This window comes from Danio rerio, chromosome 24 (assembly GCF_052040795.2).
Source record: "Danio rerio strain M-AB ecotype USA chromosome 24, GRCz13ab, whole genome shotgun sequence".
NCBI classification, from domain to species: Eukaryota; Metazoa; Chordata; class Actinopteri; order Cypriniformes; family Danionidae; genus Danio; species Danio rerio.
In genome coordinates, this window is record NC_141044.1 from 39071313 (window position 1) to 39093419 (window position 22107).

The following is a 22107-nucleotide window of genomic DNA, read 5'->3' on the forward strand; positions in this document are numbered from 1 at the left end:
AACCTACAGCTTTGTTAGATTGAAAATATAATATGTAGGCTGATTTTGAATAGGATTTTTTTTATAGTGTACCAATATATAAAATCTTATCAACATTCTTGGGATATCTAGTTTAACAAGAAGATCTCTAAAGAGCAAAAACATGAAAGGAAGAGAACACGTGGCACAAATTTTAAGCTCACATCATCTCACTGAATGAGAGCAGACAATTTCCACAAGAGCAGTATATATTCTTTTTGTGCATGAACAGAGGAAATCGGCATGCCAGCCCTGCTGAAAAATCCAGCTTAAACCAGCCTAGGCTGGTTGGCTGGTTTTAGCTGGTCAACCAGCCTGGTTTTAGAGGGGTTTTGGCCATTTCCAGGCTGGTTTCCAGCCATTTCCAGCCTGGTCTTGGCTGGTCAGGCTGGAAAATGACCAGCTAAAACCATCTAAAACCAGCTTGACCAGCCTGGTTTAAGCTGGATATAGCTGGTTTTGGCTGGTCAAGCAGGTTTTAGCTGGTCATGTCCCTGCCTGACCAGCAAAGACCAGGCTGGAAATGGCTGGAAACCAGTCTGAAAGTGGCCAAAACCACTCTAAAACCAGCCTGGTCGACCAGCTAAAACCAGCCAACCAGCCTAGGCTGGTTTAAGCTGGATTTTTCAGCAGGGAGCAAAAAGATTTGCACATTCGTATAATAATATGCTTTTACCTTGTAACACTGAGCTCACAACATTTGTCAGTGAAATGAAGCTATGCAAATATACACTCATCGGCCATTTTGTTAGCGCCATCTAACATCAAGGAGTTATTCTGAGGGCAAAAGGGGGTCCAACCTACTACTAAGATGAACCTAATAAAGTGGCCGGAGAGTGTACACAGTAAGCAGTGCATGAGTGTGCACCCGGGTTTGAACCTCAAAGTTTGTCTTAAACTTTATATGTAGTTTATAATCAGATTTTTAAAAATGACAGCTATCCATGCTGATTTGGTAGGTTTAGAATCATGATCGCTTGGTCTTGCTGGTTATGAGCTGCTTTACCCTGGTCATGACCAGCAAAAAACAACACATCTTAAACCAGCAGCCATGCTTTAAAACCTTATACTTGTGTTTTCAAAAGGGATGTACAGTCATAGCCATTTAATTGGCCTTCATAGAACTTCAATCTAGCAAACAACAGATGAAGAGTCAGGCTTTCTGAAAATAACAGTACTCAGCGAGTTCCTCCATTAAAAGTAGCAGTATCTTTAATGACTACCGGCTTTCTTCAGTTTTATCATCAATTACTAGGAAAAAATAAGACAATTACAAACAACAAAGGCTATTTAATAAATCTTCGTGGAAATTCAGTCTTACAACGCTCATCTATAACCAGACTTACATATGAATGACAGCAGTTACAGGAAAAGATGGATTATTGAGGAGGTCAACGTTGGCATATATATGTCCGATTTCATATGTGTCGACAAAATGGCAACATTGCTGTGTTTATGGAGCAAAACTGTACATAAATATAAAGGACACAGAGTTCCAGATGACAAAAAGCTGATTCATTTCAATAGAAATAGAAAATAGAACTAGCTTCACATTATTTTTGTCTTGAAATATCTTTGCATGTTTAGGAAAGCCTCTCAACTTATATCCGGCATCGTAATTAAAAAAGTCTAAATAATTGTTTAACTTTTTTGAAAAAATGTGTAATACGCTCGTCACATATTGATTAAACAAAAGAGTAACCCTACATGTACATAAGCAGAAGCAAATACATTGTTTTGAATGAATTGTTTTTACTTTATTCGTGTAAACTTGAGAAAGTGCATTTTCAGTGGCATCTCTGAAGTTTTCAATTGGATTGAGTTTAGGGGATTTAGGGTGCTTTCACACTTGCGCTTTTGGTCCGCACCCGAGTTCGTTTGACGTCAAAGTACGGTAGGTTTAGCTAGTGTGAATGCGTATTCTGAATCCGGGTGCGGACACGTGAACCGTACCCGAGTCCGCCTGAAAGAGGTGGTCTGGGGTACGGTTCATGCGAACTCTGGTACGGTTCACTTCAGATGTGAATGCAATCGTACCAAATAACGGAAGTGAACTATAGTGAACTGCCAACTGTACAACAAACTATCGTTTTCATAACGTTTGTTTGTTCGTGTGTGTCTTGTTTCGTACCTTGGTGACATGCGCGGGACTGAGCCAGGGCAAACACAGTGATGTCTGCTTGTCTCCTCCAAAAACAGCTTCTGCAGACGCTGTGTGATGTTCTGAATGTGCATAATATGTTTGCGGCAGATGGACACACGTTGCTTTCTGTATGTCCAAAAGCTTTCAGTAAAAGCAGAATGACCGCGAAGTGCGGAAGTCTTTCCATTTCGGCACTTGCTTGCGTGGCCGTCACCTAGCAACGGCCGTAAACAAAACAGCAGCTCGATGACGCAAGCGTACCAGGGTTCAGAAGGAAAAAAGACAGTGTGAACACAAACCAACCGAGGAGGTGGCAAAAGGGAGACAATCGAACTTGGGTACGGTCCAGGCAAATGAAGGGTGCTTTCACACCTGTGAATCGATTCAGTTGTTCCGAAACAGAGATTACAAATGTTACATTGTTGCTCTTTGCTCTTGGAGTGGTTCGCTTTCACACTGCAAAGTTTCTAATCGAACCAAAAGAGCTAAAAACAAGTCACGTGTGAGTAAACTCTCTACATATCCATTACATATCCATAAAACATGGATCGGATCGCTTTCTCACAGCAATCGATCCGCTCCAGAGTTGCACCTCATTCAAGCGATCTCGGAGCGAATGATTTGGCGCGGATCCGAGAGCGATTGGTGGTTTCACATATGCCAAACGAACCGCGCTAACTGGGCAAACGAGACAGGTTCCCAAACAAAACCGTAGGTGTGAAAGCACCCTGAGTTGGTCACTCAGGCCCCGTTTACACTAGTGCGTTTTAGTTTTAAAACGGCGTTTTAGAATGAAAACGATCCGCGTCCACACTCGCGTTTCACCCAGCGTTTCTGAACTGCTCTCCGTCCACACCAAAATGCTGAAAACGCACATCACGTGACCACAAACACACTCTCAGGCAAGCGCTGTAGCCAATCTACCCAGATGAGAGCTGTGCTAGTCGGACTTCTCATCAAGCATCTCCCGCTGGATCTAACCTCACTATATTTATTAAACGGAATATTTCTTTCATCTTGTTGTCTTTATTTAACGACATATTCATTGGACATTGGAATCTATTACTTGTTCTCAGGTAACGTGTTTTGGCTAAGCGCAAAGATAAGTTAATGATTAATGTAAGCACGTACATTCTGTATATTGACTGATCGCTTGCCTTTATTTCCTATAATGTATAAACTTATTGTATGTTATACTTTTATAATGGCCATTATCGATTAAAACTGATATTCAGCAAAAGAGAGGCTGTGTTTCGTATTTTCACTGAAATTGAAAGGAGGCAGTTGTTGTAGGCTCCGTTTTGTTATAAATATGCACACAGTGAAGATGACGCTCATATTTGCAGCACGGCGCCTCAACATTTTTGCTGTCTGTTTAGTTGTTAATATTAAAATGAAAATAGGCAGTTCCTTATATCATGTTTACATTTTATTGTTGAGAAAGTAAAACAACGTAGCCAGGGTGATGTGAATGAAGTTATAAAGTACACTGTTCCCTTTGAAGATTTACCCGTGTCCTCGGTATAGTCTGTTTTCCATATTAAACTGAGAAGAAGAGACTGCGGCCTTGATCAAACTTGCGAAGTTTTAACTTACACGGAGAAGATGCAGGACTGAACTGTGCGTGTTAGGCTACTTAATATTCAGGAAAAGCCCCAATCAGAGAGGCGAACGTCTGCAGCCCCGCCTCCGTTTTCAAATGTCTCCGTTTTCCATCATCCACACTGAGACGGAGCAGCTGCGTTTCAGAATGAAAACGGCCTCTCCAGCGTTTTCGAAACGCTCCGTTTTCGGCGCTCGAGAACTCCGGCGTAGTGTGGACGGATGGCGTAACCGTAGCAAAACTTATGCGTTTTCAAACTAAAACGCATTAGTGTAAACGGGGCCTCAATTTCCTCAATTCTTTTTGCTTTAGACCAAGTTTTTTGATTACATGTGCGTTTGAGTTGTCTTGTTGAAACAAAGAATGGTACAGAGGAACAACATAATTGTAATTAAATCATTGTTCTCCAGTTGATGAATACTAAAAACACTGTCAATCAGAATCCATAATACTTTGGAGAGCTTTTAATGTTTACATTTAAAACTGCAGCACACTTGAGGCAAAGAGCTTAGAATGACCAAGAGGCAAAATTCAATAGAATGTTCCATTGCAACAGCAGCGCCCAGCAACAGCCCCGGGGTCCACCATTTTGGAGTGAAATTTAGCGATCGGTTGTCCATTGGATCTTATTGCTGTCATGATGGCAAGCAGCTGCTTTGTTTTTTTATTTATTTAAAAAGCTCATTAAAGCTGAGATACAACCTCAAAGACGACAATAAACACTTACTATCACAATCATCAGCACTTTTAACAGTTTATTTTACAGACTTATAATATGCTGTTGTTCTATTGGAGATTTTATTCCAAAATGGCCACTGCGCCATCTAGTGGCTGTCTCCCAAATTGCACTAGAGTGTCGCCTCTTGGTGTTTCTATGCTCTTTGCTTGAGGCTCGTACACACCGGGATGCTTTTCGTTTGCGTTTATCGTCAGCATGTTTTGTGACGTTTTTCCGCATTCAAACCTAATCGATTTTCACTGGTGTCGAGGAGGAGGAGACTGCAGACTTGGACCCAGGCAGATCTACGGCCCAAGCAGTTTTACGGCCCAAGCAGTTTGTTCCTGTTTGTTGTTCCTGATGCGTCCAGTAGGGGGAGGCAGAACAGCCTTATTATAAACCTCCAGAACTTTAGCATCATACCAAACCAAACGCGACACAATGGAGAGGTATGTTAAATAAGTGTTTAAAACATTAGAAAACATGAAACTCAAGCATTTTTTAGTTAGGTTAAGGTCAATATGAGTGCATGTCAATACGTAAACAAATTTAACATTTTTAATTAATTGAATAGTGCATTTTGCAGCAACATTAGAATGTATATAACTATCCAAAAGAGAATTTCACTCAGCACACCCACAAAAATTACAAATATGTTGTGCTGGGAATCAAAATTAGTTACTCTCAGCAAGGGAGTAATTGTTGTATAGCCAAAACTACACTACATTATTCCTCCAAATTTGACTTTCTTAAATTCATAGTGAAATAAATAATGACTTGGTCCTTTTGTTATACCCTAAACTGTCAACATATCCTGGGAGATACAACTCCCATATATTATCAGGACCTATGCAAAACATATCAACATATATATTTTTTAAATAATTGATTTATGATTTAGTTCATTTTGAAAATGTGCATAAAAAACAGTTGATGGAAACGTCATGACGCACATAAATTTTGAAAATGCGCATAAAAAACTTACGTGCCTAACTGGGTAGGATAAACTTTTTATTTGATAAGAAAAGATGTGCATAAACTGCGATGGAAACACTTTTACCAGCATGCGCATTAAAAAAGGTCATGTGATTTTGTTAAAAGAGATCATGTGATGCTTAAAATGTGTGTGAATGGATAAAACGTCAGGCTGAGCACATTATAAAACATCTGAAATGTTATTTTGGTCATTATAAAACACCTTTCCATTTCAGCATTAATGTTATTATGTTGGCTTGAGAAAGCCAACATACTGTTATACAACTCTGTCCTTGAAAACAAACGTATCTCCTCCTAGGCCGTTCATGCCACAAGGCCCAAATGTGGTCAAAATGTGCCTTCTACATTAAAGATTGTTGCTATATCTCCTCATGCCTGTAAGACTTATCGTTTTTTTTAATAAAAAATGTTAAATATTAAATTTTTATAATTCGAGCAAATAAAAAAATTATACAAGCCCCAAATTTGGCCAAAAGCTGTATTTAGATGCGTTAGATTTTGTTGCTATATCTTTAAGGTTTATCAGACTTGTAGTTTTCCAATAAATAATTTTTAAGCATTATTTTTCTCAAAATATGGCAAGCCATTTTTTACTTAAACTCCATATTTTTTACTGATATGGCAAGCCATTTTTGCATGTATCACTTTCACACTTATTAAGCATTGTATTTTCAAACAAATACGGCAAGCCATTTTTACATAATGTTCATTCCCTTAGTCCCTTTATTAATCAGGGGTCGCCACAACGGAATGAACCACCAACTTATCCAGCATTTGTTTTACACAGCGAATGCCCTTCCAGCCACAACCCAACACCAGGAATACATAATGTTCAAGTCCAGTTTTTGACACTCATTAAGACTGTCATAGAAACATCGGGGTTGGTTTAGAGATCACTCATATTGCCAAGAAGCTTTGATGCATCATCACTAACCTGTCAAATGTCCCCATAGCAATAAAACAGTATAACCTAGCAACCATTTAAAAATAGCAATATCTCTACATCAGAACATCGTAGGGACCTGGGCATTGGCTTGTTTGAGCAAATGGGACTTCCTGTGCACTATGCATGGTAACAATGATAATGGAAGCCAAGTGCTAATAACGATTAGCTACATGCTATGAATGATTATCTAAATGAAATAACATATGCTAGAAATGCCTACTAAGTATTAGCATTTGATCAAACATGTACACGAGCATTGCCATTTAGCAAATGCTTAGCAACCACCTAACAATACCATAATTGTTTTAGCAACTGCCTAGCAACCACTTAGCAACCGCCGCCATGCTTCCTGCCAACTGCCATTCCCAGTCCTTGCGCAGTCACGTTGGCTTTCTCAAGCCAACATCAAAGTTATCAATAAACTTTAGGTTCTAGTTATATTATTAAAGACCTCCAGAATCAAGAGCGCCTGTGCTCCGCGTCTGACACCTTCAAACGCCACTGCGCGCTCACTGCTTGTCAGGATTGTCTTCTGAGGCGCATTCATTTAGAAAAGATTGATGCAGCTTCTCCTACTGCAGCAAATGCAGTTTTTACTGTTGATATTTGGCGCCAGTTAATCAGGAAGGGACGATTTTGTTCGCTTTGACTCATTGGATGGAAACGATGCTTCATTCGCACAACTTTTATGCGATAATCCAGTTTTGCGCATAAAGTTTATTCGCATTTTTGGATGGAAACATAGCTTAGGCACACTTTTGTGAAGTCACACCCTAAATGCGAACACTCTTGTCGTCTCCTCCAACAGCCAGAAGTGAGTTCTTGAAGAGAAAAAAACAACAAGAACAGAAACCGCAATGACACCTAAACATCTGACAAACCAACACAATCTCACAGCAATTCTTAACTTTTTCATTTAGTGGCTAATTCGTACAAATTCGTACGATCTAATTCGTACATTTTAGTACGATTTGCGTATCACCCAATGACGGTTGGGTTTAGGGGTGGGGTTAGGTGCCACGCCTCCTTTTTAAAATCGTACATTTTCTTACGACTGAACTCGTACGAATTCGTACGAATTAGCCACTTAACTGCCAAAACGTAAAATACTTAGCAGCAAATCTGTACGGATTAATAAAGAAAGTCAAGATGTAAACACATTACTTAATATTAAAGAGGTAGTTCACCCTAATATGAATATTCATTGTTAATTTACTCACCCACATGTCATCCAAGATGTAAGTGACTTTTTTTCTTCATTGGATTTTTAGTGATTCATTTATTGGCAGAGAGTAGTGACAAGTTTTTTAGATTAAAAATAAGCAAGTCCAAACGTGTCCAAGACAGAAAGGCTGTTTCTATTAATACTTCCTTATCCAACCTCAGTTTGTCTTAAACTTTATATGTAGTTTATAATCAGATTTTTAAAAATGACAGCTATCCATGCTGATTTGGTATAGGTTTAAAATCATGACCGCTTGGTCTTGCCATTTATGAACTGCTTTACCCTGGTCATGACCAGCAAAAAAAACACATCTTAAACCAGCAGCCATGCTTTAAAACCTTATACTTGTGTTTTCAAAAGGGATGTACAGTCATAGCCATTTAATTGGCCTTCATAGAACTTCAATCTAGCAAACAACAGATGAAGAGTCAGGCTTTCTGAAAATAACAGTACTCAGCGAGTTCCTCCATTAAAAGTAGCAGCATCTTTAATGACTACCGGCTTTCTTCAGTTTTATCATCAATTACTATAAAAATAAGACAATTAAGAGCAACAAGGGCTATTTAATCGCTCTCTGTGGAAATTTAGTCTCACAACACTCATCTATAACCTGACTTAAATATGAATGACAGCAGCTACAGGAAAAGATGGATTATTGAGGAGATCAACGTGGGCAAATATGTCCTCACAAATATGATTTCATTTGTGTCGACAAAATGGCAACATTGCTGTGTTTATGGAGCAAAACTGTACATAAATATAAAGGACACAGAGTTCCAGATGACAAAAACATAAAACTAATTATTTCAATAGAAAATAAAACCAATTTCACATTATCTTTGTCTTCGAATGTCTTTGCATGTTTAGAAAACTCAGATGAAACAGATGTAACCAGGGGCGCACTGGGACTAAAAATCAGCCCTGGCACTGCAGCCACACCAGCCCACATTACCCCACCGACACAGCCCCACCCACGGACATGCACATTCACTACTTATATTAGTGTACAGATGGTAAAATTATGTAAGCTGTACCATATTAAAGAGATATTTAAAACTTTTAATGTATGTGACTGAAACAAAAGCAACCCATTTATATATGCAATCATGTCATTCATTTTCTTTTCGGCTCAGTCCCTTTTTAATCTAGGAATCGTCAATTTATTCTGTTTTACACAGCGGATGCTCTCAAAGCTGCAACCCATTACCCAATTCAGCTATAGCGTGTTTTGGACATGTGAATGAAACCTGAAGGAAACCCACGCGAACATGCAAACTCTACACAGAAACACCAACTGACCCAGCTGAGGCTCGAACATGTGACCTTCTTGCTGTGAGGTGACAGTGCTACCCACTGCGCCACTGTACTGCCCCCTTTCGAGATTAGTTCAGTTCATTTTATGTATTTGGCAATGACTGACTTGACTGCCTTTCCCTTTTTATGGTCAATCTCTGACAACTAGCTTGTGTTGCACTTACTGTGTGTTGGACAATCTTGCCAGATTTCGATTACATCTGTGTAACCTCAGATTGGGTCGGCCCATCTCGAAACCAGCCGGTCGTTGCCGATTGGGCCAATGCTGAACATTTATCATAATTCTTACTATTATCACCATCATCATATTCACATCTTGCAAGAGATAAAAGCTGCCATATGTAAAAACAATACATATGAAAAAAATATATAAAAAAATAGCTGACCGGCCCACATTTAAAAAAAATGGTCTGGCCCATCTGAAATTTGCCAGGATTGCCTGATGGCCAGTCCGCCCCTGGGTGTAACCCACCACACACAAATGTATTGCAAGTTGTTCATCAATGGACCAGATGCTCAAAAGTCTAAATTCCTCCAAAGAGAGAAACGATACGACAACATTAAGAACTCAGAGACAGAGGTAAGGTAGGAATAGTAAAAGATTGTATTGTAACAATCCCACAGAAATATAAAATATAATGTGCTGTTGTAGGGCGACGCAGTGGCGCAGTAGGTAGTGCTGTTGCCTCAAAACAAGAAGGTTGCTGGTTCGAGCTTTGGCTGGGTCAGTTGGCGTTTCTGTGTGGAGTTTGCGTGTTCTCCCCACGTTCGAGTGGGTTTCTTTCGGGGTGCTCCGGTTTCCCCCACAGTCCAAAGACATGTGCTACAGGTGAATTGGGTATAGGCTTAATTGTCTGTTTGAGGGTGTTTGGATGTTTCTCAGAGATGAGTTGCAGCTAGAAGGGCATCCGCTGCGTAAAACATGTGCTGGATAAGTTGGTGGTTCATTCCGCTGTGGCAAACCCTGGATTAATAAAGGGACTAAGCCGAAAAGAAAATGAATGATGAATGAATATGCTGTTATTCTATTGGAATTTTCCTTCCAAAATGGCCGTTTCCCAAATCGCACTAAAGTGTCACCTCTTGGTGATTCTATGCTCCTTATCAAGTATTCTGGCAGTGTTTTTTGTTTTGTTTTCATATTTATAATTGTATTTTAATTTGCTCTATTGCTGTACTACCCACTAGTAACCTGGTAAAGTCTAGATCAGATATGTGGCTGGCCGGAAATGCGATATGCACATTAATATAGCAGCATTTTTCTAATGACACTATAATGATGTTTCATATTTTAACAGTACTGTGACAGTTGGGTTTAGGGTTAGCATGGGGGTAGGCAGTAAAAAATATTGGGTAATTTAATAGATAACATAAATACTACTCTGTACAACTACTGTTTTTACAGTGTTGTGATGGTTGGGTTCAGGGTAGACGTTAATAAAATACAACAAATGGGAAATTTAATAAATAATATAAATAATTTTCATTAGCTTCCAGCCGCAACCATATCCGATCTAGCAACGACCGATCTCCACTTCTCAACTTCCATACTGCTGCGGAAGAAAATCAAAACACCAAACAGCTGTGAAAATGGCAACTGGTTTAAGCTGGCTCTTTGCTCGTCAGAACGAGCTAGCAAGAACTAGCTTAAAACAGTAACCACGATTGAAAACCTTTTTCAAAAAAAATTGTAAACTTCTTGACTAACATTTCCAAAGACTTTGATTTGATAACTGCTGCGCATTTGTGTAGCATTTGATAATTGTATTTTAGCCCGTAACTGTTTGTTCACACCGAAAGCGGCAAGAGCGTCAAAGTAGCGTGAAGTCATTCATTTTCAATGGGAGCCCGCAGCGATTAGCAGCATGGTGCGTCAAGTGTTAAATCAAGTCAACTTTATGATAATGACGCGATTTGGCGGCAAGCAATCTGAATGTAGAAGTCCACCGTTTGAGAGGAGTCCAGAGAACAGTCACTGTTAACTTTGGTTCCGACCACAGTTGTTCTCAAGGGTTTGATTATTTCGGTCGTCGGATTTCCAATTATTTGCGATGTTTTTTTACTGGTACACAAGATACTGATGTGCAGTAATGTTATATATGTTTTTTAGTTTTTCTTTAAAAACCAGGAATCTCATGCAACAATACAAAACAGTATTGCTGCTTCAGAATATTTCAGACATATGGACATATTGAGTGGAGCAAAGCCACACCACATGCAACTAGATCTTCTGTAGTTAGTTGAATTTGATGAAAAGTGTGCAACATTTTCACAATAGATAGCTTGTTTATGCGGGAATGTAATTGATATGATATGCTGCAACGGCTCCTTTAAATATGAAATCACTGCAGCGACTTTTGACACTCTCGCCGCCGGAGCTAAAGGCAGACAGCGTTGTCGCCAGGGCGGCCAGAGCAACCTTTGATGCCCTCACCGTCTTCGGTGTGAACGCACAGTAATGAAGCTTTCCCACATTCATGTGAATCTCAAAAGTTTTCAATATGTTTAAGTTCAGGGGATTGACTGGACATTCCACTACCTTGATCCTTTACGCCTGAAACAAAATAGTTTAATTACTACTCTTTGGCATGTTGAAACACTCCTTAAAGAGTCATTTTCTCCTGCTCAGAGAAACAATCTCTTCAAGCATTTTGAAGTATTCAGCCTGATTAATTACAGTATGAATCATGATAAAAATTTTGCACAACCATTAACAGGCTAAAATTTGGTACGTGTAGTTTTAAACATCTGATAAACCAATCTTACCAACAACTGAGCTTCCATCAAACATCTTCTGACTGTACTTGTCATTAATTTTAGATTTATTTTAGATTATATTTTATCTATGTGGAGTTTATGTTTGGCAGAATCTTTGCCATTCGGCTACCCTTGAATTTATTATAACTTTAGTTCCTTGTATTCTGCATGTTTTGGGGTTTTGTAGCCACTTTCAGGCATTTTAGATGAGTAATTTGCTGCAGTTCTTTAAAAGTTTTCCCTTCTCCAATCAAGTTTTTACTTATTTTCTTTATAATTATGTTTGGAACAACCCCTTTCACATCACAATTCAGAAAGAAATACATTTCACATAACAGTTTGTGGCACATTGCTGACTTTCCTGCAAAATAAATAGTTTTTCACAAACTGAAAAAATGAATTAACTCATTAAAATCCACAATATATATATATATTTTAGCAGACCCCATTTGATGCATTAGCCAATTACTCCAAATGAACAGCAACCAGCACACAGGTCTGCTGTTGTTCCTATGACATTAATGCATACACAAGAAAAACAGTGCACAAACATCGCTCTTGTTAATAACTGTGGTTTAAGAGGATAATAGATTTTAAACTGTATGCTCTGGTTAGGACATGCAAAAAACAAAATGCCACCAAATAATTTTTTAAAAACCGTTTATTGAACCTTTTGCCTTTTCTTCTTTTTTCCTTGTGTTTTGGAGCCCTTTTCGTCCTCCATAATCACCTCCTCTCCCAGAATCCTCACTCTTTTACTTCTGACAGGCACAAGTGGATCCAAAACATCTTTCAGAAGAAATAAAAAAGATATTAATACTGTTTGCCCTGGTCTCTGAACTCTATTTTAACTTGAACATGCAATTAAGGTTACTGCTCTAACTCTAACTCCAGAGCACTCAAGATACTTTAAATGCTCTTATTGTGTGCTCAAATAGCTACTTGTTGATATTGTACAGGCAAATAAAGAGTAGACTACACATCTGCCACTTTAATAGGTACACCTGTCTAACTGCTCGTTAATGCAAATTTCTAATCAGCCAATTACATGGCAGCAACTCAATGCATGTAGGCATGGTCAAGATGATCTGCTGCAGAACTGAGCATCAGAATGGGGAAGAAAGGTGATTAAAGTGACTTTGAACTTGGCATGGTTGTTGGTGCCAGACGGTCTGGTCTGAGTATTTCAGAAACTGTTGTTCTACTGGGATTTTCTCGCACAACCATCTCTAGGGTTTACAGAGAATGACCTGAAAAAAATAAAATATCCAGCGAGCGGCAGTTCTGTGGGCACAAATGCCTTGTTGATGCCAGAGGTCAGAGGAGAATGGCCAGATTGGCTCCAGCTGATACAAGGCAACAGTAACTCAAATAAGCACTCGTTACAACCGAGGTCTGCAGAAGAGCATCTTTGAACACACAACACGTCTAACCTTGAGGCAGATGGGCTCCAGCAGCAGAAGACCACACCAGGTGCCACTCCTGCAGCTAATAACAGGAAACTGAGGCTACAATTCACACAAGCTCACCAAAACTGGACAATAGAAGACTGGAGAAATGTCGCCTGGTCTGATGAGTCTTGATTTCTGCAGCGACATTCAGATGGTCGGGTCAGAATTTAGCATCAACAACATGAAAGCATGGATCCATCCTGCCTTGTATCAGCGGTTCAGGCTGGTGGTGGTGGTGTAATGGTGTGGGGGATATTTTCTTGGCACACTTTGGGTCTATTAGCACCAATTGAGCATCATGTCAACACCACAGCCTACCTGAGTATTGTTTCTGACCATGTCCATCCCTTTATGACCACAGTGTACCCATCTTCTGATACTTTCAGCAGGATAACGCGCCAAGTCAAAGCGCGAATGATCTCAGACTGGTTTCTTGAACATGACAATGAGTTTACTGTACTCAAATGGCTTCCACAGTCACCATATCTCAATCCAATAGAGCACCTTAGGGATGTGGTGGAATGAGAGATTCGAATCATCGATGTGCAGCCGACAAATCTGCAGCAACTGCGTGATGCTATCATGTCAATATGGAGCAAAGATTCTGAGGAATATTTCCAGTACCCTGTTGAATTTCTGAAAATATTGTGATATAGTTCTAAGTCTATATTCACACATACTGAATAATTATGTGAGCAAACCTTCAGAGGTTGTGGCCTGGGCAGGTTGTTCTGCTGTTGTTTCTTTGGTTTCACCGGGCATCCAAACACACAAGCAGGTGAGTCTGGCAGTGGTGTTCAGCTGGCCAAGCAATGTAGGAGACTCTATAGACTGTAACAGGAAAAGGGAGTATAAAGTTAGTCACTCGAAATAAAACCACATTTATGCTTAAAATAAAGGGATTGTGCATCATATTTGTTGCTTTTTATTACATATAACTATTGCGATATCTTTAAAGTCTTAAAGGCCACCTAGGTTACCCCTTTTTCCAGATTTAAGATGAGTCTTTTGCGTCTTCAGAATGTGTCTGTAAAGTTTCAGCTCAAAACACCCATCAGAGTATTTATTATAGCTGAAGTTTCTGTTTTATAGCTGGTAAAAGCTTGTTGCTGTTTTTTTGTACTGCGCCATTAAGGGTAGTCCTCCCCACCCACCGTTCCCACGTGCCTGACAGCATGCCTCAATCACCGCCCTCGGCTGCCACTGAAAGAAGATCTCATGTAACGTTCGGGAGAAATACTACAGTAAGAACTTAAGCAATGAGTATTTGATGCATTTGTTGTGGAGTTGCAACGATGAAACAGACTGAACAAACTGAGCAGACCTTTTATTCCCGGTTGCTTTGCGCACATCCTGTCTTGTTGATATGATTTTATGCGTTACTAAGGAGACATGTTAATGTGCAGCTGTCAATCAATATTGGTGGGCGGGGGGAACCGCACTCCAATGTCAAGTTGCGGTCCGTCTGAAAACCGATCCAATTGGTTTTTATGTTGTTAAACTTGGAAAGAAAAGGACTGGGTGTGTTTAAAGGGCCATGAAACCCCCTCATTTCAGCAGGGTGTTTTCACACCTCTACTTTGGAAAAAGTCAGAAAAGTGGGCGTGTCCAGCTCTGTTTAGGGGGGAGTGTCGTAGAAAAAAAAAAGGCATGGTGTGGGAGTGACTTTCAGAGTCTGGAATACACGCTATTATCGTGACGCAGCTTCAAAAATTAGTTTCAAACCGGAAGTACGAATTTGCTTGAAATAACGCAAAAACAACCAATTTACACTTTTTAGTGAAATATAGGTGTCCTAATAGTGTTTTTAGCAGTGTGGGACACATATACGACTGTCAACAGCTCAAAAAATGTGTTTTGGTGTTTCGTGACCCTTTAAATCACCCCAATTTGACGGTCTATACACTATATTTACACATATATCTGTCCAAACAGCTTGAAAAGTAGATTTCTCACCATAGGTGCCTTTTAATAAATTTTCTATTTATTTTTGAGAAAGAGAAACGATATAAATTTTAATTAATTAATTGTTCTCCAGTTGAGATGAAGATTGATGAATACTAAAAATACTGTCAGCCAATTAGAATTTATAATACTTTGGAGAGCTTTTTTTTGTTTACATTTAAATCTGCAGAATACTTCATTTAACTTAAGATTATCTTGCATTAATGCGCACATATAATCACTGTTGTTAGCTTTATAGCATTTAGCAAAAGAGAACAACATACCTCAAGATTGAGTTTCCACAACTTAATGAATCCATCATTTGATGCCGTTACAAGGACACAAAAATCATCCTTCATGAAGCTCTCGATGGCTTTTACTCTGGAAAAAAAACATTAAATAATTCAAACAAAACCTAGAATTATATGGTCTGAGATGTTTAGAGTTTATCCACCTTTGACTCCTTCCAGAGGTAGCTACAAAAATAATTTAATCTGATTGTCAAATGTGTCAAACAACAAAAAGAGCAGCTACTGTTCTTATGCGAACTGTACATGTGATTATTATGGGACTCCTTGTGTCCAGGGGGCTGTGTCATAAACGTCATAAAGCGGGGATTCAAGGCAAAAACCTGACTTCAGTAGGCCGAACTAAACGTCCACGCTTAAATTGGTTGCATAACAGCAAGTTGAAGATCATTTGATCTAACTATTTAAGTTCAGTTAAATTAATACAGTCGCGAAACCCTGAGGTCGAGCATAGATGCATCGAATATGTTGTGTGCTACCATGGCAACTACGAGAAATGAACGAGCACTGAATTGAGACACAGCTGTTCACAGCGAGTGAGCCGCCTTTGATTGAGTTAAAACAAAATTTAAACGTAATAATTAAAAACTACAGTACGGCTCGCAACAAAGCAAGAGAGAAGGCTGACAGGAAATTGTAGATTTTAAAATATAGGCCATTATTTAGGCCTATTTAAGTTACATTAAATAATTGTCACATATTTTCTCACCTGATGAAGAGAGAACACACGCTTAAGGCTGATTTATACTTCTGCGTCAAACGCCGGCGTATGCTATGGCGCTGACGCATAGCCCTTCGCCGTGGCCGTAGGCATTGCTGACGTACACCTTTCAAAAAATGTAACTACACGTCTGTACTGAAGATGCACAATGTACTGACGAGTCTGGGCGGGGCCGAGAGCCGAGTGAATGGTGCAAGCCTGATGGAGTGATTGTTTACAAGTGTGGAGTCCCGTGAAGGAGCTCCGGATGGAAAGTTTTGTTCTGTGTTTACCTCATAGTTAAAGTTGTTGCACGTCCGCCGGTTCCTGCCTCAAAATGAGCGAGTTTAAGCCACTTGTACATCCCGGAAGTGTTCAGGAAAAGCAAAACAGCAGCGAAGAAACTCGACACAGAGGAACATTTACACCTCACTGACAACTAGCGTTTCGGAAGTGTTAATGCAGACCAACAGAGACAGCGCGCAGAAGTATAAATGCACAGCCACGCGCGTTGCATGTGCTGTGGGTTACGCCGGTCACTTGACGCAGAAGTATAAACCAGGCTTTATCGCCAATTGTTTCCTGCAAGGAAAAGTTTTAATGCGTTGCAGGCTCCCGGTAACATTCAATATGTGCTTAACGTCAGCACATTAAGATTAAAATAATGGCAACAAAGAGCGGCGGGACTTATAAATTGCCCCTAAAACCGCTGCAATTTGCTGCTTTCCCTTTGACACGCGTTTCCTGCAGCCTGCGGGAGAATATCTTTATATTAAAGTGAGGCAACAGCTTGGCCCGGATACATCTCCCGATTATTCCACTCAGGGTTTGATGCTTTAAAGTCATTCTTTAAGAAGTGTAGCCTACTTCTTTATATCACACAGTGCTTTCTTAATATTATTTTCTTTATTAAATTTTATATATATATATATATATATATATATATATATATATATATATATATATATATATATATATATATATATATTTATATATATATGAGCAAAATTTGGAACTAATCAAACCAATAATTAACTTTGATCACAGTTAAAAAATTAGTACACCCAAAATAATATGTTGGGGGAAAATATTAAATAAAATTTCAATAAACAGAAAAAAAAAAAAAAGATTAAAAAATATATTAAATTTAGTTGAAATGTTGTAGTTTGTTTTTAGCAATAACTATATAATATAACATAACATAAATATGATTAAGCTTGAACTGACGGCTTAGCCTGAGAGTTAACCTGCACCGGACCAGGCCAGTTTCCCAGCATAAGTTGCCAGAGTAACTGAGTTTGAACTATCGTAAGTTTGATTTATGAAACCGAATTCGCCATTAATAAACCTGACTTACCTAAATAAGCCTGACTTTTTCTCTAAGCTTGGTTTATGGAACAGGTCCCTGGATGTAATGAAAGCGTAAACGCTGCTGGTCTCACCTGTTTTCATGTGCTTTAAACTCACAGACACACTTTTGTGAAGTCACATCATAAATGCGAACACTCTCGTCGTCTCCTCCAACAGCCAGAAGTGAGTTCTTGAGGAGAAAAATCAACAACAGACACTGGAATTAGACCAAGGAATTCACTGATAAAATAAAGGCAAAGAGGAAAATCTGACAGGAATAGTCAGGAAAGTCAAGATGTAAACGCATTAGTTAATATTAAAGTGATGGATCACCCAAAAATGAATATTTAATTAACTGTTAATTTACTCACCCACGTCAAGCAAGATGTTTCAGACTTCTTTTTCTTCAGTAGAACATTAAAGATTTTATGGTTCATAGCGAACCATATAATGGCTGTCAACGGTGAAAGGACTTTAGAATATAAATAAAACGCACACAAACAAGTCCAAATCAATAGCCACAGCTCCTGATGACACACTGAGATGTTGTGAAGTGAAACGATCGGTCCGTGTAAGAAATTGAACTTTATATTTTCCATCTTCAAAAGAATCTAGACTACATCGAACTACATTCACATGCTTTCCAAGAGCTGTGTGACCAGGCTGTGGATTAAAGCTAATAACGCAGTAAATAATGTTCAGTTTCTTACATGGACCGATCGTTTCGCTTCACAAGACCTCAGTGTGTCATCTGAAACCATGGCTATTGATTTGGACATGTTTGTATGAGTTTATTTTTATTTTAAAAAACCGGTAACCATTCACTGCCATTATATAAATCACTAAGGACCACAGATTCAGCTCAAAATTTTCATTAATGTTCTAATGAAGTAAAAAATAAATAAAAATCACCACCTTAAATGACCTGTGGGTGAGTAAACTAACATATGTTTTAATTTAAACCCTTTAACTAAAGGTTTTCTTGTAACAGTTTAGACACTATTAGTGTTCACCTTCAGAAACTTCAGACATGAAATCCTTTTGGTGAATGCAATGGTTCCAATAATGGTGGCAGAATCCAAAGTGTAAATGTCCACTTTATCATTCACAACCACTGCGTATTTGTCTCCATCTGGTGACCACAAGACGATCTCTGCATCTACAATGCATTAATACACACTGGATGATTTTCTTTTATACACTACCTGACAAAAGTCTTGTCGTCTATCCCAGCTGTAAGAGCAACAAATAATAACTTGACTTCAAGTTGATCACTTGGAAAAGTGGCAAAAGGTCGATTTTTCTGATGAATCGTGTTGAACTGCATCCCAATCATCACAAATAATGCAGAAGACCTACTGGAACCAACATGGACCCAAGATTCTCACAGAAATCAGTCAAGTTTGTTGATGGAAAAATCATGGTTTGGGGTTACATTGAGTATTGTGGTGTGCGAGAGATGTGCAGAGTGGATGGCATAATCGACAGCCTGAGGTATCAAGACATTTTTCCTGCCCATTACATTACAAACCACAGGAGAGGGCAAATTCTCCAGCAGGATAGCGCTCCTTCTTCTCATACTTGTTTTAGAAACTCTCATTTGATTTTAAAGTTAGTTTCTATAAGTGCTATTTTCATTTATAACACTGCAGTTCTCGTTTAAATACACTATGAACAGCAGCTACGCTAATTATTTTCTTTATTCTCTTTTCCACCTGGGGATACTGATCCTGAGGTCCCTACAGTCTATGCAGTGCCATTGATGTGATCCAAGACATGTAAAGATATGATCCCAAGGTATCCATAATCCTGGACAAGGCCACATCCCGAGCTGATGCTGTGGTCGTCATGGAGGAATAGAGTGCATGACACTGATCCCTGAAAGACCACACTGACAAACGAGTCCCCGCATTGATCTTCGCTGACTTAAGTTTCAACTTTCAGCAGTAAAATTTAAACCACACTAAACTAAACTGAACTTCAACTCTGAAATCTGGACTTTACTAGAACTATGTTAAGCTGCTTTGACGCGATCTACATTATAAAAAGAGCTCTATAAATAAACATGAATTGAATACTTCAGCCTTCACATCAAAGTTCCTCAAAGCAAAGAAGGTCAAGGTGCTCTAGGATTGGCCAACCCAGTCACCAGATATGAAAATTATTGAGAATGTTAGGGTTAAGATGAAGAAGGAGGCATTGAAGATGAATCCAAAGACTCTTGATGAACTCTGGGAGTCCTGCAGGAACGCTTTCTTTGCCATTCCAGATGACTTTATTAATGAGTGATTTGAGTCAGTGCAGAGATGTATGGATGCAGTCCTCCAAGCTCATGATGGAGTCATGCACAATATTCATTCTGTTTCAAGTGCAGCAGGACTTTATATTTTATACTGGACATTATTTCTGTTAAGTGATGAGACTTTTGTCTGACAAAGTCAGACCTTACTGTCCTAATTAAATCATTAAAAGTCAAGATATGATCATATTTTATTGTGGTCAAATAAGCGTAATCTAGAGGCCTTTGCCTTCCATATGAGCCACTTCTGATACCAAATGATCAACTAGAAGTCAAGTTATTATTTCTTCCTAAAACTTGGAAAAGAGACAAGACTTTTGTCAGGTTGTGTACTTTTATATTATACAATGTTCTAATTAATATGAGACATTTTACTTTCTCCATGGATTATTACAAAATATTGTGTTTCTGCTTACTCTGTTTAATATTCTTGATGAAAGCTGAACGTCCTTCGATAAGATTCCATGTTCTGCAATAAAATTTATAAAAATCACAAAAAATTATCAGGCCAATGAAAACAAAGTGCAGTGATATCCATCACCAATCAAAGCACAAGGAAAGTATTTAATGTAAAAACATGAGCATTACCTCAAAGTTTTGTCTGTTCCGACAGAGAGTGCAAGCTTTCCAGAAGGGTGTACAGACAGAGAAGTAACTTGACCCCTAAGATATAAAACACATGTCATTTTTTTTCGACTGAATAAATAAACGTTTGGAGCTGGTAAATTTTGTTTAGATATTATTTTATCGATTTTCAGTTTTTCAAATGGGAGAAAACAACAATACAAACCCCAAACCCATACCAATCCAACAGCGGAATATCGCTTACATTAGCCAAAAATTAACAAATATACAATTGTACAAGTAGGTTTAAATACAAATACAAAGAAATTATTTTAATAATAATAATAATAATAACAACAATAAGTAAAAAAAAAAAACAAATAAAAAAGTGTTAATAATAAAAAATAATAAATAAAAAAATAAAAATAAAAAAACATTTAATCAATAAATTTTACTAACATATAACCATTCACATCATATGTACAGCAAAATCAATTTATTTGAGATTTTCCACAAAATCAATAAAAGGTTGCCAGCCCTTAAAAAATTTCCCCTCGACCCTCTAAATAAAACCTGATTTTTTTCTAAATAAAGACAAGACTTAATTTCTCTAATCCACTGAGCATGAGTGGATGAGAATCCTTCCAATTGAGCAAAATAGCCCTACGTGCCAAAAAAGTCGAAAAAGCAATGATTTTACTCTTTGAAGAAGGCAGCTGTATATCCTCTGAAGTAACCCCAAACAGTGCCACCTGTGGATCTGGATCTAGCTTGTGCTGAAGAATCACAGATAACGTGTCAAATATTAACCTCTAGAAATGCTCTAAGTTGAGGCAAGTCCAGAACATTCCGCCTTCAGCACAATTACATCTATTGCACAAAGAACTAGTTGAAGCTGGTAAATTTAGAGGTAACTTAATATTATTAATAATATACAACAGCCTTCCAAGTATATTTAGTCACACATTTTTTCTTTTACTATTATTATCATCCTTTTACAATATTTTTTAACATCCGCTCAATATAAACAAACATCCATGAGCATACCCATTTCACTGCTCGTTCAGTGTGTGCACTGTCAACGCACACAGAGTCTCATGTGATCTGCAGACCCACAGAGACCCGCACCTTTTTGGCGTCTGGCCGGGGTTTCTAAATCTACTCAAATGTCCGATATTTGGTTATGCAAGAGAGCAAGAAAGACATTAAATAATGAATTCTTTATACTACCGACTAAGAAAAACTACTCGGAGTGGACGAAATTACACCTAAAGTGGCTGCAGAATGTGTATACACCATTAGAAATGGGTTATCAACTCATTTGTCTTATTGAAATAATCTACAAGTTATAATAATTATTTTTCTGGTAATTATTATAATTTGTAGATTTTTTTAATAAGGCAAATTATTATAATTTTTTGAGATATTGTCTGTTTTTATTCCTTTTTTCTGTGCATTTTATTAATTTGATGATATCAATATTACATACATTATACATCTAAAATGCTTGGGCAATACTGTACAAAATGTCACGGCAATAAAGCAACCTGAATTTGGAGAGAAGCAGATTTACCTGTTAGTGGGTGCACATGGCTCCTGACTAGCATAAAAGAGAAATAGTGGATTTCTTCATTTTTTTAACTACTAAACTGAAGTTAATAAATTCTTTTCATTTTTTTAACTTAAAAGGGCACCTATGGTGAAAAATCTACTTTTCAAGCTGTTTGGACAGACATACGTGTAGATATAGTGTAAAGACCATCCTATTGGA

General features: G+C 38.3%; 1 protein-coding gene across 3 annotated transcripts in view; it reads right to left on the reverse strand.

The window, feature by feature from the left end:
* Positions 1-7182: 7182 nt before the first annotated feature.
* The window catches only part of pak1ip1 (PAK1 interacting protein 1), a 379523-nt gene continuing 364598 nt past the window's right edge, over positions 7183-22107 (reverse strand). For 2 of the 3 annotated variants that reach the window (XM_087308222.1, NM_200945.2), the window contains 7 exon segments: positions 20361-20435; positions 20189-20241; positions 18487-18632; positions 17566-17663; positions 15400-15496; positions 13873-14002; positions 12364-12509 (listed from right to left, as the gene is read on the reverse strand). In XM_087308222.1, coding sequence (XP_087164348.1) covers positions 12382-12509; positions 13873-14002; positions 15400-15496; positions 17566-17663; positions 18487-18632; positions 20189-20241; positions 20361-20435 — 727 coding nt within the window. In that variant the 3' untranslated portion in view covers positions 12364-12381. 3 annotated transcript variants of the gene reach the window in all.